Below are 25,350 nucleotides of genomic sequence, written 5' to 3'. Positions count from 1 at the left end.
TTAACATTAGAGCCTGGCACACAGCTGACACGCAGCAGAGCAGGAGTTATTATTATCATCATTATTGTTGTTGATGTTACATATTACTTTTGGAGGAGAAAACAAAAGTAAGAATAAGAAAATAGGCTAGAATCGGGTAACCCCCACAACTAAATCATAATGAGGCTACTTCTTGGCCCTGATTTTGTCCTGCAAGTGAACAGCGAGGTTCTGAATGAAGCTTAGAAGTTTCTCCATCATAAAGACGCATCGTTTCATCCAGTAGATGCTGTTTACCTCGGGAGCAATACACATCCCACAGCTAGACTATCCAGTTCAGCAGAACGTCTCCCTCCCGGTCCCTAAGCTTCCCGGTGACGGTGGCCTTAGCGCCCTCAACGATGTGACAGTAGGGAGGCCCTTGCCCTAGGTTGTGTTTGCATCCAAAGAGTTCCTTTACCTGTTTTTCAGGGGACAGGCCTGACACGGCCATGTAGGTGCTGCCGATAGTCTTAATCTTTTCAATGTCTTGAAACCGGTCTTCGCCGAGCAGCTGAAACGATGGAGGCAGTGGTTAGTCCCGGTGTGTATTTGTCCAGCAGCAGCCTGGGGCTCCTGACAACAGTCCCCAGGCCCACACTGGGGATCTGCCCCTGCCTGGTTTAGTGCCCTTGAGGTAGCAACTTTTCTCTCTGGCAGCCATGCATTCAGAGAGTCAACACATATATACTGAGCACCTGCCACGTGCCAGGCACAGGATGGGTGTGGCCAGGTACTCTTTTAGGTCTGTTGCTGTGAATTTTGAAATAAACAAAGCTCCCTTATGAGTTTAAACGAGAAATCACAAATGTTCCCCAGTCCATCCACACATCTTTTTGGGTTTACGTTAACCGTGTATCTGGAATCCTAGCCCTTCTCCGCCCGTAACCTGGTCTAAGCCGCCGTTAGGTTATACCTACCTGCTGCAATCGCCTACCTGCTCCGGCCCTTACCCCATGCCCCGCACGGCAGCCAGGGTGACCCCATTTAGTCAGGCCATGTCTCTGCTCTGTGCATAGCCCGCCTGTGGCATCCGGTCCCACTCAGGGTCAAAGCCACAGTCTTCACTGGGACCTGCCCATCCTGCCATGCTCTGTCCCCTTCGCTCACTCTGCTCCAGCCACATGGACCTCCATGCTGGTCCTAATACCAGGCCTGCCTCTGCCTCAGGACCTTTGCTGTTTCCCTGATGGGACAGTCTTCCCTCAGGCGAAGGCTGCAGGGCCCGTCCCTCACCTCCTTCAGGTCTTTCCTCAAATGTCATCCCACTGGGGTCTTGCTGTCCTCCCCATACAAGACTGAATACAACACCCCGTCCCCAGGGCCACCTACATTGTAAGGTAAGGAAGACAAGAAGAAACCAGCAAAGAAGACAGAGAAATGGAAATAAAACCACGAGTGGGCAGACGTCAAGTGGGACACAAGGTGCCCCCAGGGGAAGGTGCAGTCACCTGGGTCAGATGCTGCCGGTGGGCTCAGGATGTAAAGTCACTCCCCTGAGATCTCATCAAGTCTCACGGCTTTCCACACAGTCACTTTGCTGAAGACTCCCAATGTCTGTGTCCTCCTTGACCTTCAGACTCGCCTACACCATCGCTAAGCAACACCCCCAGTACAGGTCTAACAGGCACCCCCAATTTGCCATCCTCAATGCTCCGCCCTCAGTCCTTTCTACCCACCTGCCATCTTGATGAATGGTGTTTCCATGTTTCCAGTTGTTCTGCATAAAACCCTCATAACCCGCATTGAACCTGTCAGAAGCGCCTTAGCTCCACCTTCAGAGACACCTAGACCCTGTCTCTGTCCCGCTACCTCCAATGCACAGGTCACACATCCGGGAAGCCGGCTCCGAGTGCAAGAGCTAAGTTCAAAAGTCCAAACCCCTGCTCCCAAGTCTGAATTCTGGCCTCTTATTTCCTCTTGTTGGCAGGTATTTGGATGTAACTCCTGGTTCGCCAGCTCCTTGCCTCCCTTTCGGATTGTGATGTCCTCAGGGGCTCATGCCATCCTGGAGGGGGCGCGCAGAGAGATACGCCAGACAGAGAGGACGTGGTGGATTTTCTACAGACCATATTGCTACAGGCATCCTCTCAGCATTAAGCAGGAGCTAAGAAAGCTTGGAAAATTCCAGCTCAAGAGAAACTCTTCTGGGAAACATGAGCAACACAGGCAGGTGCTTTCGTGATTTGCTTTGTTTTGTGTGTGTGTGTGTGTGTGTGTGTGTGTGTGTGTGTGTAGCTTGATTCACAGCCGGAGCAGCCTTTGTTCGCTACTTTTGTTTCTTGAGCTGAGAAAACCGCTCTGCCCTGGCTGAGAGTCTGCAAACTGTGCCCAGGGCAGGAAGTGGCTGCAGAGCCTGCATGTTCTCAGCCGGGGATCCTGTCTGTGCCCTCAGACAGCTCCAGCAGGTGTGGTCTCCCAGCAGCCCTTCTGCTGTTGATCTGCTAGCTCAGAGGTCTTGGCACATCTGCCTTCAGCTGCCCACCTCCCTCACCTCCTTACAACTCCATTTCTCCAGCTTCCTGCAGGAGGGGCTCTCCGACCTCTCTTCTGGTGGGAACTGCTTGGCTCAGGGCCAGTTCCAGACCCAGGCAAAGCTGCGTCCCCCTCAGAAGCTGATTGGGAGGCAGCAAGAGGCTTCTTTATTTCATTTACTATCCATGCAGCACATTTACCTGCTCTACAGCTAAAAGTGTCTTGGGCATAAGGGGTTCCTAATCAGCCCGTTTATGAATTCGCTGGTCTGCATGGAGCAGTGAGATGTGAGAGGGCTCCTCCGCCCTTGCGGGGGCAGGGGCTGTGGGGCCAGGGACCTGGTCTCCGGTATTGCAAACCCCATCTTGGAGCCTGTGCTCTGTGCAATGTTCTGCTTTCCTCTGAGCCAAGAAAGAATTTCGCACGCTCTCAGGCTCCAGCGGTAACTGTATCAGCAAGCGGGGCAGCATCACTATTAAAGTGAGCACCAGGGCGTCTGGCTGGAGACCAGCCAGGGCACAGGCTAGATGATCCGGATCAAGAAGGCATGTCTGGGTGACCCAAGGACGCTGACAGTGCTTGGGGTTGGCAAGCCAGAGAATGTGTTTCCCTTGTTGATGACATGTTCTTCTCTCTTCCTTCTCCTCTGCCTTCTCTCCTACTCCCCCTCCCCGCCGCGCCCCTGCTCCCTCCCCCTCATTCTCCTCCACAGTCTTGTTCTGAAGATGTCAGCCTCCTGGACTTCCCTTAGTCTCTCCAACGTCCCCCTGCAAGCACCCATCTCTACCACTAGGGGCGCTGTCCTCCCTCTCTGTATTTTGGAAGACCCTGGGTGTTTACAATTTGGAGCACAGAGATGTGCATTTAGTTCACATTTATTTATCACAGTTTAAAAACATGCTAGTGAGCACTTTGGGGTGATGGAGTCTATCGAGTTAAAAATAAAACAGCCTCATGTCTCAACCTTCAGTCAGATTATTTTTTATAGAGCTATAGTTTTTTTTTTTTTTTACATGAAAGCATGGTTTGGACCGCACTTATCCATCTTCACCTTCCCCTTTGTCCACTGGTTTCTGTCTCATTACAGAATTAATTAATAAAGCATCAGTGACGAGCATCTCTTATGTTCTAAGCACAGTGCTAGGCCCTGGGGACCTCCCGGGATACATGAGTGTACGTTCTATCTTCAGGAGCTTATGGCCTGGCATGGAGGGTGGCAGTAAAGGTGCTATCACCACATGACTGCCCTCCGCTCCCCAAATGGCAAGGCCCTCTGTACGAGTACACTTGCCACTGGCTCCTTGGTAAAGGCAACTCAGAGTCACCCTGTCTCATTGGTCCACGAAGCCGTGAAAGGCGGGAAGTGGTTGTGTCTTATTTACCTTGACCCCCACCCTCATCCCTAGGACAACTACAGGAGCCGTCCTTGAGTTTGTGACGACAGAGCCGGCACCGTGAAATGCCACTTCAGTGAGAACCGGGGCAACACAGTGGTTACAAACCAAAGCAGGACAGCGCACCTGGCTGTCAACCTTGGCAGTGCCCCTTAGTGGTGCAAAGCCTGCGCTCTGCTGGTGTTCCTGAGTCTCAGTTTGGCTTATTGATGAAATGAAGGCTAACGATGCCTATCCTGTGGGTTTAGTGTGAGGAAGAAGCCACTGCTAAATGCGATATAGTGAAGATGGCAGTATGTGGGGAACCACTTTCGGTGGTTGCTGGTGGTGTGAGGCAGGAGATGGCTGTGCTCATCCAGGTGAGAAATAATACAGCTTAAAGCAAGACAAAGGCAGCTCTGATGGTGAGAAAGGGGCAGGTCTGAATGCTATTAAGAAGAAGGACTCAGGAGCCAAGTGGCATGTGGGGACCTAGAGCGGATGGGATTGGTGGATGCTGGTGGTGCCCCGCCCACACCTGCTCTATGGGGTCGTCCTCCAGAACGCCATGATGGCTGCCTGCTGACCGTGCACGGCTGCACGCCTCTCTGGAGAACGGCCCTGGGTCCAGGGGAGTCCCCTTGCTGGAAATGCAGGGAGGCTATGCATCTGCACCAGGACAGCCCACAGACAGTGGCTGACCAGTGCAGGGGTACAAAAGCCTGGCCCGCCTGCCTCAGTGAGAAACATCCCTGTGGTACCGCTTAGGCTCCTGAGCTCCCCGGGGATCAGGCTGAGGCCCGACTGTAGCTGAACCTGCATCTGTGCATGGCTTCTTCTCCAGCGCTCTCTCACCTGACCACTGACTTCCCTTCTCAGGCTTAGGCAGGTGGACGGGCATTGGTGTCCTCCTTCAACTTGGGGGACGGGAAGGAGAAGGCCCACTCCTGCCAGGTCTATTCACAGAATTAAAGTTCAACATGAGTACTCCCCAACCTCCCCGCCCATTATTATGTGTCTTTAGACTCATGGAGGCTGGAAGAAGAAAGTGCTACCTGGAATATATTCTTGATCCCCTCCCTCCGCCTCAGGGAGAACAATAGCATTTATCTCGTGATAATTGTGACAATCAGGTTAGATAGTGCGTGTTTATGTCTGTAATGCAGCCTGGAGTTCTGTAAGTGCAGAAAATGGCCATGGCTCCAGTGGATAGCATAATGTTAGGACAGTGGTGGGCACGTGGGATGGTAAATTCCTGCGGCTTCGTTACCTCATCGAAGTCAGCGATGATCTCATTTAGCAGCCGCAGGCACTCCACTCCTTGGTTATTCATTTCCGTCTGAGAGTAAAAGTCTGCAAACCCTGGGATGGAGGCGAACATCACCCCGACGGCATCATAGGATTGAGAATACAGCTCCTGGATGGGGACACACAGAGGAACAACCAGAAGCAGTCAATAGAGGCGAGGCTCTGCAGGGAGGCCGCCCCCCCCCTTGTATATGGTCACCTGCACCCATGCACAGGTGCCCACAGAGAGGACAGAGCAGGACCTCTGACTCCGTCACCTCCACACCGTAACCACAGCGTCATCACCATGTAAAACGAGACCACTGGACATTCATGGTCTCCAGCCTCAGCTGGGCCCCGAGTTCTGACTGCTTTTTGTCCTCAGCTTCCTTTTCTGTTCTCAATGGCTAGCCGGAACCACCCTCTGCTTAATGTCCCTCCACTCGATTCCTCCCAGTAGATGGTCTTGTCTCTTCACTGAGAAAGCTGAGGCATGGTGTTCCAATACCCACACGCTGGTCTCCATTCATGTTTCTTTTCATCTCTTTTGCTTCAACTCCAGACGATGCGTTTTTCCTTCTACTGAAGGGCAATACTTCTGCCTGATGCCTCGACCCCCTTCTAATTTCTTCCCCCAGCGGACCTTTTCTTTCCTATTTCTTTCTCCTGCCATCTTCCTCCACCATCCCCGCCTCCTCAAATTGTCGCCTGTAAGACTGTGCCGTGGATCCTGAAGGCACTTGTGACTACCAGCCAGTCTCCATCTTTGCCCAAACTTCTCAACCAATGACTGATGGATAGGCTCCAGCCCCTTTACCCCTCAGGCCAATCTTGAAGTATGCTTTCTACACCATTTCCTCCAACTCCGAGGTGGGATTAAGCGCCAGTCACCCATGGAAGTAACTAGTCTGATGACACCTTCCCGCTCTCCTGCCTACAGGGATTTCCTGGGACCAAGTAGGCAAATGACTCGTACCTGAATCACTTAAGGTATGTTTCTGGAAGAAACCAAATGAAAACACCCTCATCTGTTGCACACATCACTGCTTTTATTCTTCTGTCTGTCCCTTGCTGGGGCATGTCCTTGCTGCCTGCGGTCAGCCTCCCTAACCAGGCTAACCCTTGTTTTCTGCCTTCACTAACCACTGGATAGCATGTCTCCCACACACCTTCCCAGACTCCCTGGTGGGGTCGGGGGGGCTGAGCTCGGTGCTGTGGCAGCACCCTCAGTAGCTCCCTACTGTAGCGCTTGCCGCCTGCATTGCTGCCTTAATGTCCATCTCTTCCTTTCCGTGTGTTCTCCACGAGGGCAAAGCCTCCAGAGTCTTCCTCTTAGGGCATTCACACCATCGGTTACTCGTGCTTGGATGCCTGCAATATAAGGCACGCCCTGCACAGGGTCTGGTGCAAGGTAAATGCTCAAAACTGTTTGTTGAGTGAAGGACTCCCCAGCCTCTGTAGGAAACATTAAAGCTTACAAGGAGCTTTCAGGGGAATTCAGTGATTTAATCCTTGCAATAATCTCGTGAAACAGGTACGATGATCACCCCCCTTTTCCAGATCAGGAAAATGAGACAGAGAGGAGTTCGGCTGTTGTTTGGGTCCCACAGCTGATAATGGAAGAGCCAGGGTTAGAAGACCCCCCAGGGCCTTCCCCACTCTGCCCGGTGGGCTTGGCTTCTCTGCTTTTTGTGCCCCCGGTCTGAGAAAGATGGTATCTCTGATCCACGAGCAGTCGGTCTTGAGCTTTTAAGTGTGGATGAATCTGAACGGATGCCTTCACTAGTCCTCGTCCAAGAGCACAGGTAGCCAGCTGGTGGCTGGCTAGACTGGGCTGGCTGGGTGGCAGGAGCACAGATGGCAGCCAAGGAGCTGTTCTAAGGTGGGGCTACTCCCCTCGACCTTGAACAATGGAGTGATACCACAGGAGGAACTTGGCTCTGCTTTAGGGCTCAGAGAACCTGCATAAGCAAGCTTCCAGAACCATATCCCCCAAATAACTGATCTGGAGCAGAAAAGGAATCTCTGTTTACTCTGTTACCTTTGTATTTGTTTTCTCAGGCTGCCACAACCAAGCACCACAGAGTGGGTGACTTGAACAACAGAAATTTATTTTCTCACAATTCTGGAGGCTGGAAGCCCAAGATCAAGGTGTCGGCCGAGTTGGTTTCCTCTGAGGCTGCTGTCCCTGGCTTGAAGATGGTTTCCTTCTCCCTCTGTCCTCACATGGTCTTCCTTCTGTGTGTGTCTGTGTCCTAATCTCCTCTTCTTAGTAGGACACCCGCCATATTGGATTAGGGCCCATCCTAATAACCTCATTTTAACTTAATCACCTCTTTTAAGACCCTATCTCCAAATACACTTGCATTCGGAGGTACTGGGGGTTAGAATTGCAAAATATGATTTGTGGGGGACACAATTCAGCCCATAGCACCTATATTTCTATTTTCTGCTTAACACAGAGGAAAAAGAGAACACCCTACCCCAGCACTCTGAAACCCGTTCCATAATTAGAGTTGGCCAAGTTGCTTCCCACTTCAGTTTATACTTGGTGACATAAAATGACCAGTCACCAGGGGTTTCTTAATCATCAGTGTGCTGGAGTGTTCTCATGAATCCTGTCACCTCCTACACTCTTCTTAGCATTAGTTCTCAGCCTTTGTCAATAACTGGAATGTTCTGATTGCTAAATAATAAATTTAATGCTAGTAATATCAGCCACATCTACTGAGCACTTACTGTGTGACAGATGTGACATAGAATACTGCCCAAACTTCCCCTCATTTAATGCTCGCAATGACCCCATGGGGTAGATACAGTTAAGATTCTGTTTTGTTTGTGGGGAAATTGAGGCCCCACAGTTGTTGCGAGGTAGAGTTGGAATTCATACTCAGGCAGTCTGACTCAAGATCAAGAGCCCATGCTGCTCTAATAATAATAATAACAATAACAACAACAACAACAACAACAACAATAATAATAATAATAATAATAATAATAATAATAATAATAATGGCAGTAACCATAACCATAATCACCGCAACAATAATAACCATGGAAAGCAGGCTAATGCCTAGGAGTAAATGTCACTGGAATTGGAAGCTGGTTCTGATAGGTCCATCTGAGCGAATGGTTGATTTGACACTGGGGGAGGCCCGCCGTGCATAAACTTGAAGATATAACCTGAGCTCTGATCTTGGCTCTGTGCATCCTGTTGGAGGTTGGAGGGGTGTGAAGAGACCCTCCCCGCCTCGAATGGCTCTGCCAGATGCCATCCGATGGAGAGAGTGGCCAGGAGGAACTGGACCCAGGACATCGGCCTTTCTCTACTGAACCTGCCTTGTACTAGGCTGCATGCATTGGGCACTTCATGTATTCTTATACAGTTCAACTCTCACATCAGCTCAGCAAGGGGCAGTAGTATTTCCTCATTAACTGCATGAAGAAATGGACTCAGAGAGGTTGGGTAAGTTACCCTAGCTAGTGAGTGGCAGGGATGGAACTGGAGTTGTACAAACTGTCCAGCACCTGAGACAGCAGCTCCTGGTAAAGCCACCACGGGCGAGTGGGTTTCCTGGGACTCAGTGATAGCCTGTCGGACACTGATGACCCAGCCCAGCTGTCCTTATCTGCAAGCAAGTCCCTGCCTGTGGGTGGTGAGAGCTATTCTAAGTCAGAAGCGCAGCACAACAGTGGGAGCTGCCAGAACCTTTGTGTGGGTGACACAACTGGAACAGATTTGGACAGGAGGTTTTGGGGGGTGAGGCTCTGTCCACCGCCCCACGTTTGGATGGTTTGAGTCACCATTTGTCACTGCTCCCTCTGCTCCCACTCATGCAAGGTGGAGGAGGAAAAAACACAGCATTTGGCTTTGAAGTGACACATATCTGGGTTTGAATTTGAGCTCACTACCCACTTGTTTTGTGACCTTGGGCAAGTTCCTTTACTTCTCTGAGCCTCAGTTTCTTCATCTATGAAATGGGGATAAGCCTTCTTCCCTCCTAGCTTCTCATACCTGTGAGCACTGCTGGGGTCCCATGCAAGCTGGGACCCAACTCACAGATGCCTTCCAATCAGATTTTCAGGGATTTTTATCACTATTTTTTTCATCATTTTTATCATCATTTTATCATCATTTTTATCACAGTTCAGATGTGTAGCAAGAAGTGAAGCTACAGTTGTCTCATTTGGTAACAGACCATAAAGCTGGGAGTTTTGTAGACCCAGCAGTGCCACCTCTGCTTGTCATTCTTGCATATATTACAGTACTTTGTCTCTCTCTCCTACACACACACACACACACACACACACACACACACACACACACACACACACACAGTCTGCCCAAATTCCCAGCGCCAGCAGGGGTAGCAGCACGGTCAGCAGGCAGTGTGGCCCAGATGGGAGAAATCTGAGGAACAGGATTTGAGTCGTAGCTTTGCTTAAATAAAGCGAGGCATGTCATGGACCTGTCTGCACCCCAGTTTCTTCTTCAATAATGTGCAGTTGACAGAACTCTTAAGGTTGTGAATAGAACGATAAAGATCGTTTTCATCACTTGTCTGTCTCAGTACCTGGCTTGCTGTAGGGGTTCAGTACATGGTGTTTCATCATAATGCGAAACTTCTCTACACAAGGTAAAAAGCTTCCTGGGTTTAAGCCTAGTTGAGTGTGAACTCTTTAAATATTTATAAAACCTCAACTAAATGACATTTTATTGACAATGTCTTATTCATATGATTAAGGCTGAACCTGCCATTTATTTTGCTCAGTCGGTGTCTGGCCTGGAGAACAGCTGATGACCTGAAGTCTCAGCATCTGTGGTCGGTTTCCTTCGTTTCAGGAGGAAGCCATGTACTGTTGCTCCTCCCCACGGGTCCCAAGTCCCTCATGGTTTTGATGTGTTGATTGAAAGGCAGCTTTCCTTTCCTTTCCTTTCCCCTTGGGTTTGTCCTCTGAGGGCTCCAGTGCCTCACCCGCTCCTTCTGGTCATGCTTTGATGCACGTTGATATCCTCTCTGCTTTCTTGGCTTTGTCAAGAAGCTCTTGCAACAAAGCTTCTGGCCTTAGGGAGCCTTGAGGAAACCAGGCCTGAACCTAATTCCAGAAAACTCCATCTGTTGGGGTGGGTGGGGTGGTGCCTTGATCTGCATCCAAGAGACCCTCAAGGGCCTGAGTTTATCAAGAGCTGACTATTCAAGCAGCAGGTTACTCATCCCCTGGCGTCTCTTTCATTGATCTTTCTGCGGTGGCTTGGATGGGAAACGGACCCTGTAGGTCTCACCCAGCTCTGCCCTAAAGCAAGCATTACAAACCCAGATGTCTTTTTGGGACCAGCAGGGAACATAAGTGTCAGGACACAGATGGTTACATCAGAGAGCCCATTCCATACCTAAAGACATCAAATCTACAAATTAAAACAAATCAACCAGTCAACCAACCATCCAACCACCAACAAACCAACCAACAACCAACCAACCAACAACCACCCAAACAACCAGTGCACGGTTCCCTTGACCACACCTGCCCTGCCAGTCACCGACTAGCAGTGGTCTGTACCTGTCCATCAGAGCGCCAATCAACCACAATGTGAAGCACCCTTGTGTGTTTCTGTGCTCAGTTTTCATCTCTCTGCCTCCATTTTAATGTAAGCTGGGTGATGGCAAGTCTTTGTCTGTTTAGTTCACCATGAGTGTCTCAGGACCTCATAGGGTTCTACAATGATGCCTCGTGCACAGCCTGGGCCTTATAAATATTTGTTGAATATTTGATGTGACTCAGATCCCTGAAAAGTTTAGTCTGCTTCACTCAAAGTTGCCCTTTTATGGCCAAAGGCTAGAGCTTGCACTTGGCCAGATGTCAGCCCTCAAGCCAGCCGTGAACAACTGAACAGCCCTGCATGGTTGGCTCCACGTCACCGCATTTGCCTGCCCATCGGTAGAGCACAGTGGTCTTTCCTGACGTGGCCCCTGCCTGCTTCTGCGGCTGTGTCCCCATCACCCCCAGCTTCCTTGCTGGGTCCTGGTCACACTGTGCTGCCAGCTCGCACAGGTGTCCTCTGTCCTCTGTGCATCAGCACACCTGTTCCCTCTGCTTGCAGTGCTCCTGCTCACCTTGTCCGTCCAGTGTCTGGCACATGGCAGGCGGTCAATCAATATTTTACTGAGGCTTATTGAACAAATGCTTATCTCCTCATCCATCAGACAAAGCACAATTGGGGACTCCGGCAGGATGCTTTCCCTGATCTTCTTATCTCTATTCTACGGAGGAGGTGATCTTTTCCCTCCGTGATTCTCTATGTCATCTTGAAATGGAGTAAAACACCAGCCTTTCTGGATCACAATGAGAATTAAATCAGCGAATGCCGCCAAGTGGCTGGCCCAGAGGGAGCATTTGCTGAAACGGAAGTGCCTTCTCTTTCCTCAGGGAAGCAGTTCCACTGCCACCAAAATCAACTTTGGGGGAAAACAGATGATGGGCTGACAGTTTCAACGGGTTCCCACTGGCTTTGTCAACACTGGGTCTGGAGGGTCTCAGAACATCATTGGGCAGTTTTCCAACATACTTCCATCTACGGCTCACTTCGTACCTGGCACAGGGAGTCCACAGGCCCACCAGGTACTTCCAGCCACCCATCAGTTGTCCACAGGTGAGCCCAATACGGCAGGGGCTACCAAATAGCACAGACTACTGAAGAGCAGCGGGGCCCTCTCTTCTAACAAATGATTCGGTCAAGTGACCAGGCAACTCCAGTGGCTGAGTGAGAGATGCTGTTTTGACCGCTGCCCTCCAACTCCCGGACCCTTCCTTCCGACTTCTCTGCCCTCGGGACTCCCCACCACAGGGTTTCCCGGGAAGTCGCTCTGTCCCTCCAACTAGTAACTTTGTGACTTCGGACAAATGACTGAAACTGTCTGAGTCTCACTGAATTCATTCATAAAGTGAGGAAAAGTATTACTTTATTACATCGATCAGAGAACCCCTCTATCCCTACCCACGTCTGATCAGGAAGCTTTCCAGGCACGTGAGTCTTTTCTTGCTCACTGCAATGTCCAGGACAATGCCTGACACGTAGCAGATGCCAAATCACTTGGGTCTCTTTGAGGTGCTCACTGCTAAGCAAAGATGAGACAGTGAGGAAGGAATACTAGCAACTGGGCTGACCTCAGAGTGCCCTTCAGGCTTAATATAGTAAGAAAAACAGAAATAAGTAAAAGAGCATTTTTGAGCACCTCCTACATGGTAGGAAATGTGCTCAGAAGATATATATATATATATACTTTAAAAACTGTGGTAAAATACATGCAACATAATTTACCACTTAGCGCACACATCAGTAACACTAAGCGCATTCACAGTGTGGCACAACCATCACAGCTGTCCATCTTCACACCTCTTCATCTTGCAAAACCGAAACTGTACTCGTTAAACAATAACTCCCCTTTCCTCCTCCCCCCCGCCCCTGGCAACTGCCATACTACTTCCTATCTATGAATTTCACTTCTCTAGGTACTCATGTAAGATACTTATACAGTATCCGTCCTTCTGTGACTGGCGTATTTCACTGAGCATAATGTTCTCAAGATTCATCCATGTTGTAGCACGTGTCAGAATTTCCTTCCTTTTTAAGGCTGATATTCCACTGTGTGTATGCACTACATTTTGTTTATCTATTCATCAGTCAATAGACACTTGGTGGTTTCCATCTCTTGGCTATTGTGAATAATGTTGCTATTAATATGGGGTCTCTTTGAGACTCTGCTTTAAATTCTTTTGGGGATATACCCAGGTGTGTGTATGTATATATATGTACGTACAGAAGGTGCCAAAAAAAATGTATACCCATTTTAAGCAAGGAAAAAACTATATTAAATGTAATACAATGAATGACACTAGCATTTATTTGATTAACCCCATCTTTTAAGCGAATGTTATACTACACATTGCTACTGTAATTCAATTCAACTTCGAAAAGTAATACATAGATACCATCGCTTAAAATGTGTACATTCCTTGGGCACCCCCGGTATATATAATTTAAAAATGTGTGCACACACATATATAAAACTTTAAGATTCCAATTCAGTGTTGCAATGGGGATCTTATGTCTATCTTACAGATGAGGGACATGAGGCTGGGAGGCTCTGTGTAAATTTCATGGTGCTAGGCAGCTGGCATGGCCTGGCGCCATGTGGTAGGCATGGTCTCCATTCTCATGTGCTCACAGGAGGACAGTGGAATTCTCTCAGAGCTTGGAATCAGCGTGTGCCACTGTACCCCACCCACCGCCACCCCTTCTCACCGGCCAGAAAAGCCTGGGCTCACCTCGTTGTCTCGGTCTTTCTCCAGGAAGTGGCGGGCCACGTGACTGGGTAAGATATTCCGCAGCATGTTTTCATTGTGTTCCCTCAGCTCCTTCATCTCGTTGATCTCCTCTTTGGCCTGAACTCGCCACAGGAAGTCCAGGCGAGCTGTGTACTCCAGCTGCAGTTCAGGTGAGAGAAAGAAGACTCAGATGGACTTTCCTGGTGTGGGTTTCAGGTACACAGGTGTGGCAGGTGGGGGAGGCTTCTCAGGAACTCATCACAAACGAAACAGAAACCATCTGCACATTTTGGGAGGCATTATGCCTGAGGCCAAGAGATGAGAGGATGATCAGATTTCACAGGGCTGTGTACCTCCTCTTCCTAGCATGATGGCACCTGTTTTTATAATTGTTTGTGTGATGATCTGGGAACGCCTGTGTCTTCTACTAGACTGTAGGTGCTGTGAGGTAAGGGGTCCTTTTACCTGATATTATATCCTTAACATGCAGCAACATGCCTGGCACAGGGCAGGTGTTCAATCAATGTGTTGACTCAACAAATAAATCACAATAATAAAAGCCAGCTAAGACTCAGATGGTGCTTGTTATGTGCAGGCATTATTCTGAGCAACATATATATATTCACTCCTTTAATTCACACAACAACCCTAAATAGGAAAGTCTTATCATCAGTCCTTATTTTACAGATGAGAAAATCAAAACAAACATGGTTAAGTAACTTGAGCAAAGTCACACACCAGTTAGCGGGGAAGCCAGGATTTGGGATCAATCCACAGTATGGCCCCAGAGTCTGAACTCTTATCATCACTAGGCAACAAGGAAGAAATGGATGAGCTAATAGTGGAAGGATCGTGGATGTAGTTGAGAGGCAAATAATGCAGAGAGTCCTGGTCCCACTTCAAAGACTGACCTGGACTAGTAACTTCATGTCAAGTCCCCTCATTTCTAAAATTGGGTTGAATACCAATGACCATGCAAGACTGGAAGAGGAATTGTTTAGGAAGTTACAGATTAAGCACGTGGCTCACAGCAAGTCCTTCACAGACACTTGTCCCCTCTTGTCCTAGCTTCCCTTTGCATTGGAAAGTAGGCAGCTTTCTTTCTAAAGAATCTCAGCTTTGGGGTGTTGTCATTTCAAAGTCTTAACTATCGAAATGAACAAGACGTTGCTCCATTAAACACATACATGGCTGGATACCCTGAATTCAAGGGCTTCAAAATTCAACTGGTTCATTTTCTTTGTCTTACGTGAAAGTCTCAGTGGAGGACAAAAGTTAAGAAAAGACAGAGGCACCAGGTTATTCATTCAGCAGAATTTGTAACAGCAAAAGCTGGAAGCAACCCAAGTGTTCATCTTGTTGGGTGAATAAACTATTGTCTACAGCTATGAAAAGAAAGGAAGACTACTTCTCTATACTTTGATGGACTGTCTCCAATTGGAGATGGACAAAAGCATGTGTAGTATGCAACCATTGATCTAAGGAAGGGAGATATCTGCATATCTCTCTCTCTTTTATATATATATATATATATATATATACATATATACACATATATATGTATATATATATATAATTTATATTTTTTTATTTAATTGTTGAAAAATCGAAGTACAAAAAATAAAAAGTAAAACACCATAAAAAATCATTACTGATGTGATGAGGAAGGGAAGGGAAGGAATAAGGAAGGAATAGGGATAGAATTTAAACTTTTAAAATTGCATCTTGTTTTATAAACTTGACTCTTGAATCACAGCAATATTTTACTTAGCTACACAACTAAATAGATTTTTGAAAACTCTGTAAAAACAAACAACTAAGCAAATGAACCTACATGTATAACGAATAGAGGAACTATTCCAAATTTCTTTTAACACAATAATTTGATGACGCATTCGCAGAGGGAAATGCTCTAAGAATGAAAAGAGCTCAAAACACATCTCAAGAATCTTAAAACTGTTTACACCAGTCATATTGTAGGCGGTAGCGTTTGTGTTATTATTCTAAGACTATTGTATATGAATTGTAGGATAAAGCAAATGAGTATTTGTATTGGTGTCACTGAGAACTGGAATTTTGGGGACGGGAAAAAGGAGATGCAGATGAGAGGTTGATGAGGTTAAGTGAAAAGCCTGTGACCTGACTCTGCAATGGAAGCATCGCTATGAACTCATGACATATACGTATTTCCTAGCTCCGCCCATTGAAGTCAAGGCTCACAAACAATGAAAACCTCGTAGCAATAAGCACTCCCAATGTCCAGACTGTGGCTCCATAATAGCAATTCCTACAAAAATGACCTCACGCTCTTTGCAGAACAGGTCGAAGTCTAGGGAAGAAAATGTACAAGCCTGGAACATCTTTTCACACCAGAAAGCAAGGAGGCTGACTACCAGAGTCTACTGGGGTTATGATGGAAGGACTCAGAAGCCAGTGTGAATAGACAGGCGCCCCTTGTCAAAGATGTGACAAATCGAACTTTACGAAGAATAATTTTTGCAATGAATTGAAACATAGGAAGTATGTTAAAATGAATAAGTTCATAATGACACTTAAAAAACAAAACCTCACTCATCACCTCTAGATGATGCTTGGGAAAAAAGTAAAGAAGTTACTAGAAAATTTAATGGGAACACATTTATAGGCACAGAATGAAGCATTTATCCTGCCTTTGCTTTTATGAGCTGTACTTCGAGGTAACAAATAGTTGGTGAGGAGAAGGTTCTCTTTTAAAACATGTTCCAGGTCATAAATTATGGAGTATTGATAGGATTGGAATATCACCACCTATAAAATCAATATCGATAGCTGCTAACATCACAAACAAAGAGAGATAAGCAGACATTACGTGTCGGGTATAGTGGTTCACAAAACCAACAAAATATTTTTGCAGAAAAATATTGAATTTGAATCTCACCAAGTTTCTAGAACATAATAACCAATGCAGGAAAAAGGAAGGACAGAGGAATGTGTTAATAACTCTAGAGGTGCAATCAACAAACTCTAGATGGGGAGATATTCTAGAGGTCAGATGGCTCTCAAAAAATAATGAAAGAAAAAAAAGATGGAGGGTGATCCTACAGATTAAAGAAGACTTAAGAGACATATACCAATGACAATATGTGGATTTTATTGGGATCCCAATTCAAACAAACTTAAAAAATATAAACTACTTAAGAAATTGCAACACTTCCCGGAAGTTTGGCAAATGTTAAAGAATTACCGTTTTTTATATTAAGATGTGTTCATAATATCGTGATTAGATTGAATTCTCTGTCTTTTAGATACATATTGAAGTATCGACTGATAAAATGATAGGACATCTGAAATTAGCTTCAAAATAATTGGGGAGGGGCAATAAAAAAATAAATAGGGATATAGATGAAAAAAGACTGGATATAAGTTAATAATCATTGAAGCTGTGGGTTCATTATACTATTTTATATACTTTTATATATGTCTGAAATTTTCCATAAGAAAAAATTTAAAAAATGTTTAAGTGGAGGCAACAGGCTGTACAAAAGAATGCTAGTTCAAACTATTTTATGCCAAGGTGCTGTGTGACCTTGGGAAAGTCATTCAATTTCTTGTATTTTGGTTCTCCTAAAAAAATAATAATCACCCCCATCATGTCTAATTCAAGAGTCATGGATTATTATATGGTTTTATTACATGGACCAAATGACATATGTCATATGCATGTAAAAGAACTCTGAAATGTTTAAAATGTATATTTATAAGATATTACTGTAATTTAAGTCATCTCTGGATGACATCAGATCCAAGCTGTGTTTTAGTATTTTTCCCTCCAGGTTCAGGAGCACTGGGTTTTGATTTGTGAAGTTGCCTTTGTCAAGGGTAGACTTTTCTCATTCGCAACTATTTCCAAATGAAATACTTTCTTTCCCCCTTTAAAATTCATGCTTACTTGAAGCAAGAGATAATTTTTTATTTATTTTCTGTTGAAACACTCTCATCTAATTGAACTTGACTCAGAAACATGAGTAGGGAAATTGGAATACTTGAGTCTATTTGAGCAAGAATTTTTGGGCTGCTGGGTGGCTCAGTTGGTTAGAACACGTGCTCTTAACAACAAGGTCACCGGTTCGATTCCCGCATGAGATGGTGGGCTGCAGCTCCCCCCACCCCCCACAACTAGATTGAAAATGGTGACTGGACTTGGAGCTGAGCTGTGACCTCCACAACTGGATTGAAAGAACAACTTGACTTGGAGCTGATAGGTCCTGAAAAAACACACTGTTCCCCAATAAAATTTAAAAAAAAAAAGAATTTTCCAGTTACAAGACAGGACTCACTTTACATTTCGGCCAGGTGAGTGCATCTAAAGCATGGCCATAAAGATGGCAGTCACAGTGCTACCTTGTCTCTCCACAAAGCAAGTCTCATAAGGCAGGCGTCACATACTATTAGACCCTCACGGAAGCAAAGCCTTCCTCTTCTGTTACCAAAGATCTAGTGTACCTACTATGTGCTGGGGGGCCAGACATGGGAAGATGAGGGAAACTCAGTCTCTGCCTTTGATTTACTCATAGCCGAGTGGTAAAGAGAGCGCACAAAAAAGGAAAACGCATTTCAACACAGTCCGATTTGAGAAGACGTGGAGAGAAAAGCAAAGCATATGGAAGGCACGGGCACTGCGTTCTTAAATGTGAAAATTCCCAGCATTTGCTTAAGAAATGTCGATTGAATTGAAAGTGCACTCTTTTTCCTGGTTTTTACTAAACCATCAGGGAACTGGCTATGTGAAAAGAGTACCAAGGGAGCTAGCTAATTCATAGTGTCCATATGTTTCATGCCAGGCTCTTACCACATAACACGGCTCTGGCCGTGGACCAGGCACTGTTCTAAGCACTTCATACAGGGAGCTCATTTGATCACTCAGCAACTCAACAAGGTAGGTACCTTATTATCCCCATCTGACAGGGAAGGAAATGGAGGCACAGGAAGGTGAAGTCAGTTGCCCAACGTCTCACAAGTAGAGTTCAGCTCGGGGCATTGGACTCTAAGCTATGACTCTTAACTCCTATACTCTACTTGCCCTCATTCAGCTGTTCTCCAACTCTTATCCTTTTCATTTCATAGGTTAAAAAAAATGACAGCTCTGAGCGCTTGAGTCTCTCAAGGTCCCCCGTTCTCCTAGTGGCATTGCTGGGACTCAAATTTAAGAGTATTTGGTTCCAAGACTTGGGTCTTTCTTTCTAGCCTGCAAAATCTGAGTGCCTGTCTTTACCAGACCTGGAAGTAAGTGACCTCATTAATCTCTGTGCCTAGCGGGTGGCTGCCTCTGCCATACATGGAGACGCAGAGGCAAAGCCCACACCTCAGGGCTGTGAGTGAACCAAGCTCCAGGTGTGCAACCTTCAGAACACTCACCTGACTGGAGGAGGAGGAAGCAGTGGCATATCAGCGCCATACGCTCCCACCAGGAGGCTGCTGTGTACCAGGCATCAATGGGCATTATTCAGCCTTTCATAAAAATAGAGGGCCCCTGAGTCACAAAGGGAAACCGGTGGAAGCAGGTAGCAAAAGCCAGGAATGGGCAGACTCGATCCAGACGAGCAGGACCCTCACCGATGCTATGAATGGGTGACACCTGAAGTGAGGCGAAGCTACAGAAAGCATCTTCTCACAGGAAGGCAGTGAGCAGCTCGCGGTGGAAAGAGAATGGACCCAGACGGTAGGGTGTTTGTGTTCTGTTTGCCTTTTCTTATGGGCTTTGTGAGCTCCAGTGACTTGCGTCTCTGCTCCCGCGCTGGGACCACATGGATAATAATACTTTCTCTGTTTGTCTCAAAGGCTTGTTTTCAGAGTAAACTATTAATAGCTCATGATTTTTGAGCATTGATTCTATACACAAAGCGCTGGGATAAGTAGATTATAATTACAGTCTCATCTAATACTCTAACAACCCTATAGGACCTGTTCCTATTTAATAGGGGAGAAAACAGACTTCAAGTTCAGTAAACTACTGAAAGTCACAGATCTGCTAAGTGGCAGAGTTGGGGTTTAAATAGGCTCTCCCTCACTCCAAGCCTCTACCTGTAACTGCTGCAGTTATGTGACTGTGTAATTTCAAAGCCATTTGAACACTAAAAAATAAAAAAGGGAGCTATCGGGTGTCACTGAAGCACTAGACACTCACTGTGCACATCTATAGTCGTACTTAATACATATTCTTAACATGATTAGTGCTTCTGCTTTCCCAGGACAAGTGGAGACTAGAATAAATTACATCAGAATGCTAGAGAAGCATTGAGGAAGGGAGCGCGAACAGGGCGGGAAGTGAAGTAATTACTTAAGGTGACAGAGGAGACGGGAACACTTTCCTTATGGAACAAGAATGCTCCCTCTGCACGCGCGCTCTCTCTCAGCTTTCTCTGTGGATTTCTCACTTTTCAGTTTAAAACCTGGGTGATGGAGTGTGCATGTGTTTTTCTGTAGGATTGCCTTGTCAGAGTCTGTCTTCATAGCTCGCAAGTGGGCTGTCATTTGCATGTCATCCTAAGGAGCTGTCCCCTGGGACTAGAAGCCATCAGACATGGGAGACATGACCCCAGCTCTCAAAGAGAGCCTGAGACCTAAATATAGGAATTCTGGAAATGGCTCGACTGACATTAGGCTTATTGTTTCATCATAAATTCAGCTAAAATTGAAAAACGAGTCAGAGTCACACCGCGAGATGGAACGCCCGGGGCCACCGCATTGGCGTCAGACAAGTTTGTGTCTTTCTCCAGTCGAGAGAAGGGACACGGTGGGCTTGGGAGACAGGTCTGGGCTTGAATCTAGCTGAGTAGCCTTCCTTTCTTCATCTGTGAAACAGGATTGATAATAACTACCATTCAGGGTTGTGGGAAGATTCAATGAGATAACAGAGGTAAAGTGCTAGGCACTCAGTAGGAACTTGATGTATATGAACTCTTTTCCCCCTTGTCTTTGCTTGCCAATTTTTATATGACTTTTTTTATCCCTTTTACCACTCCCCCCCTTTATTACAAATAGCATTATATATGTCTCTCTAGGTTCTTGGGGTTTGCGGCTGGTTCATCCCTGGTTTTCTCAGGGTTTGTTACCTCTCCGTTTCCATAGTGATTTCTCAGTGATCTGTTTCTATTTCTGCTCTGTCTGACCATCTTCCTGTTTTGTCTTTTTTCCTTTCCTGGTTACTTTTTTTTTTTTTTTTGGAAGTGCTTACATACCAAAGCAACATGGACAGGGAACCAGAGCAGAGCAGTGAAGCCCGTGGGGTCTGGCTCTACCAGAGAGAGGAAATCTCCCCAGGTGGCGAACATTCCCTCATTCATGGTCTAAGTTGATGGAGAAGTCCCATTGGTGACAGCAGACGACACTTCCTGGGTGCAGCCTGGTAGGATGCTCCCATGCAGAATCATTTCTTGCCTCTCCAACTCTTGAAGGCCTTAGACAGCCTGATCCACACACAGCACACCCCCATGGCAGGATCTGGAGTCTGCTCTCTGCTCTCCTCCAGGAGACTAGAACCTTTGGGGCCAGGGGTGGGTTTTGTACAGAGCTACCCACAGTGCCCACCCAGATCCTGGCAGACTAGAGGCTCAGAGGGACATAGCATCAATATGGGGCAGGGGTGGGGGGAGGGTTGGGGCTCTACCTACACAGGGCAAATCAGTAATGAAGCACTTCCTGTACTTAGGTAGGGCAGTGAGCAAAATGCTGCACACACAACAATCTCAAGGGGTTCTCCAAAACAGCCCTACCCTGGGTATTACACTCTCAATCTCAAGCAGTGAATAGTCATTCGCTACAAAGAAGAGCGAAGGCCAGTTTCATGGCAGCAGAAAACGAGAGGGGACTGAAGGTGGTCAGAGCAGAATGTTAGATTACCTGCTGTCCGTGGTAGAACACGGCAAGGAGGAACATGGTCATCAGCAGCAGCGACGCCTCCTTGGTCCCCAGGAAGTCTCTGTTGGAAGAAGAAATGCAAATGGCGGTGTGGTTCCTGACAACCACAGAGGGACTCCAAGGGCACTCGTTAGGACAGATTCAGAAATGAGTGGGCATGAAAGAAACAGGCCCTCACTTCCTGAGCACTCCCTGGGCCATAGGGACTACTCTGAGGGCTTTCACAGAGGCTGATGCAGAAATCGGTTGGCCCTCATGGGTGTGAGCTCACTCAGGTCAGACCTGGGGGAAGACTGTCGAGTCTAGCATTTTGGCAGTGTGCTCACATTCACAGTGGCGTCTTCTATTTGCAGAACACTTTCTCTAGATTTCAAAGAGCTCTTATACTTTCTTGTTCAAAAATCCATGTGAAGACCAGGATCCCCGCCCCCCACTCCCTTTTTTAGATGTTAGCCTTTTAAGAGATAGGTATGTAGTGCTTGCTATGTGGCGGTCCTGTTCTACGTGCTGTAAGAATCACACTTAGATTCTTTTATATCAATTCTGTGAATTGGACACTTAACTTCTATCAATATTTGAAATTCTTATATCAATTCTAGGAATTGGGCACTGTTGTTGCCCCCGTTTCAATTCTTATACCCTTGCCAGGCTTCCATTGGCTAAAAAAGAACACTGAAAATAAAAACGCTCAAGACAAGTCATCTCTATGGTGCTGTGACTTGCTTTCTATCACCTTCTGTTCTATCCCCCAAGTGTCTCCACCTCAGGCAACACTCCCGCATCCATTCACCTAGGCAATGTCCCCATGTCCATTGACCCAGGTGCTTGAGCCAAAAACAGAAACAAAATTAGGAGTCAGCCCTCACCACTCTAATATCCCAGTCCTGTCTGCTCTTCCACCAAAATATATCCCTGGTCCATCCACTTCCCTCCATCTCCACCTCCACCCCCTGAGTGCAGCCACCATGATTCCCACTAGCATCCTCATGTTACCCTCTACAATAGTTTTTTATATGGCTGCCAGTATATTTTTTGTCACTAAAACTAGTTCATGCCACTCCTTTGTTTTATCACCTCTAAATCACAAGCACACATATTCTCAGAACTCACTCGGAATAACTTAATGCTGATGTGGTTTAAGGACACAATGGGGCCATCATAGATGAGATGCAGTACTTGGAGGAGTAAAGTGAGCATTAATATGGCTGCACCCAGGCAACCTCCGGCTTTCCCTTTTCTATTCCTGCTAGATACTAGCGGGAGGGCATGGGGGCAAGAACTCAGCCGCAAAGGCCAGCTTCTCATCTAGCTTTATGCTAAAAGACCCTCCCAGCTTACAGAGGGCCAGGCCCAGTCCAGGTCTCCAGGTAGACCAGGACTTAGGAATGGAAACATGCTTTCTCTTGGAGGAGGGATTCAGGTTTATGAATTCCTAGTTCCATCTGCTTTGCCTCGGAGATGAGATGCTAATATTAGATGTTACTCATTATTGTGTTTCTTTTCTATAGCCCCAGCAAAGCACATAATTACTGAGCATCTACTGTGTGCCAGGCACATGCTGGGATAAAGAAATGAAGAAGGCACATTGTCTTTGGCCTCAAAAGAGTCCAGTAAAAAAAAAAAAGAACCAAATAGACAGATAACTTCATAACACAATACACTCCATAGTAGGGATACATCCTTGTTGCCATGGGAATACATAGAAAGAGAAAGTAGCCTGAGCTGGATGTTCAGGAAGACTCAAGAACTTAGTCTTAAAGGATGGTAAGAATCTGGGAGGAGAAGGTGGGCTGAGCTCTACAGGTACGGAACATATATCTTGCTTAGCTAGCTGGTTTACAAGCCTCTAGTGTAAGGATAATAAGAAAATATCAGAAGTCAAGTCAAGTTTGAGGCCATGGACAGGCTCAGCAGGACAGAGTGTGCAGCTCTATTGGAGCTGTCCACTACCACCAGTGCTGAAGTGAAGATGGTAGGACTGTGAGCTCCGTATTGTCATCCAGCATTTTAGGGACTAGGATTCATTGACTCACAGTCACTATAGTGCTTGTTTTTCTTTGGGGGGCGGGGATAGGCATATCCTGGTATCATTCTTTCCTCCATGTCTCTAATTCCCGGGCCCCTGAAGTTTGTGGACTCCTGAAAAAAACTATTAAAGACATGAGTTTTGTAACTCATGTAGACCCAGTTTCCAATATCAGCTCTGCTACTAACCAGTTGTTTGACCTTGGACAAGCCATTTCATATCTCTGGGCTACAGTTTGTTGCCCTGTGAAAGGCTCTAGCAGTGTTTTACCTCCATCACTGTGAGGATTAAATGGGCTAATCTTGGCAACATGCTTGGTTGGCATGGTGCATGGCCCACGTCTCCCTCTCTGTGCCCCATTAAGCTCCCAGCACATGATCTTGCTCCTGGTGGTGGTGGTTTTTTAAAAAAAAATCACTGGCACACATAGTTTCAATGGGAAATGCCCGTTGTTTAGCTCCTCCTGAATGCGGCCCAAACTCCTGGTTTAACTGGCACTTCTAATATCCTTTTCTTTGTGATGCAGATGACTTTTTTAAGCCTGGCAGTTTATCACTTAAAACATACTTTCAAGAGGAAACATAAATACCTCTTGAATCATTTTGAAAGCGGTGGTTGAGCGAAAACAGAGAGATGACTAGCTCAAATTCAGAAGAAAAGTAAATGAAAATTATGAATTATCTTTGAGTCTTTCTGATGTATGTCAGGTGGAAAAAATATGGACTGAGTAGAGACCACAGAATACGCACAGTAAGTCAGCCAGGTCAAGGAACATCCAGAGAGAGTTGGGATTTGCATTTAGGAATTGTGTGTGTGTGTGTGTGTGTGTGTGTGTGTGTGTGGCTTCTATGATTATTTGAAGTATTTCCAAAGAAAGCCAAATGGCTGAAATCTGCATAAAATTATAATGCTTTTCTTGATATTGGGTGACAGAGACTTAAAACAAAGGACATTTAAACTAATTTATTTGTATTAATAAAATTGAATTAATACTACCATCTCCCTACGTTAACAGAGAAGAACATAACGAAGTGAAAACACACATTGGATAATGTCATTTTCAGAGCTATAACAATCTGTAGACATCATCTTATCTGATGTCTCACAAAATTAATATTTAATTTGTGTTACTCCTTACAGAAGTATTTACGCTAATTGTAGTAAACATAGAAGCTACTACAAATTCACAAATAAAAAAACAAAAATTGTCCTTAATTAAGCCTACAACCCAGAGAAAACAATGGTTAATATTTTGAGGTCAACTAAATGTCATTTCCTTTTCCTTTGTGCAAAAATATGTTTATGTTTACAAATTTAGGATTGTATGGTTCATACTTTTTTGTCACCCACTTTTGCACTTAGTATATATCCTAAAAATAATGCCATGTAATTACTTTTACAATGTGAATTTAATGGATCTATTTTATTCCATATTTGTGTATCATTACACAATATGTTATTACTCCTTGCAAGCCTCTTATTTCACAGGTAGAAGACTGAGGCCCAGGGAGGAGAAGTCACTTGCCCAAGGTTACGCAGCTGATTTGTGTCGGAGCCTGAATGAGAATTCACATCTCAGGCACCAGGTTCAGAGCTTTTGCCATTGTGCATCTGGAGCCTAATTTTTAGTTTGCTATTAGCTCTCATTTCCTCCGTGAAACCCAAAATAAACTAGCCAGTTTGAATTTATCTTTTATTCTATTGTCGTACTGATGACTGCGTTTGCTAAGTGCTGATTTGATGCCATACCTGTAATAACACTTTACATACACTGCCAGTTCTAATTGTCACACCAACAATTAAGATGCTATTATTCCTGGGCCGGCCGAGTGGCGCGATGGTTAAGAACTGGCTTGGGACGCCAGAGGGCCCGGTTCGGATCCCACATATGAGGGCCAGTGACACTGCCCTCTACAGCTAAGATGCTGAACAACAGCTCAACCTGGAGCT

General features: G+C 46.0%; 1 protein-coding gene across 1 annotated transcript in view; it reads right to left on the bottom strand.

Moving 5' to 3' along the window:
- ADCY8 (adenylate cyclase 8) overlaps window positions 1-25,350 on the bottom strand; it is a 205,289-nt gene that overhangs the window by 13,188 nt on the left and 166,751 nt on the right. The window contains exons 12-15 of the mRNA XM_019625474.1: window positions 21,357-21,435; window positions 13,479-13,637; window positions 5,137-5,283; window positions 405-532 (exon numbers count right to left, since the gene is read on the bottom strand). Coding sequence (XP_019481019.1) covers window positions 405-532; window positions 5,137-5,283; window positions 13,479-13,637; window positions 21,357-21,435 — 513 coding nt within the window. The remainder of the gene's footprint in view (window positions 1-404; window positions 533-5,136; window positions 5,284-13,478; window positions 13,638-21,356; window positions 21,436-25,350) is intronic.

The sequence above is a fragment of the Hipposideros armiger genome, unplaced genomic scaffold (genome assembly GCF_001890085.2).
Source record: "Hipposideros armiger isolate ML-2016 unplaced genomic scaffold, ASM189008v1 scaffold_629, whole genome shotgun sequence".
NCBI classification, from domain to species: domain Eukaryota; kingdom Metazoa; phylum Chordata; class Mammalia; order Chiroptera; family Hipposideridae; genus Hipposideros; species Hipposideros armiger.
This window is presented reverse-complemented; position numbering and strand designations above follow the sequence as displayed.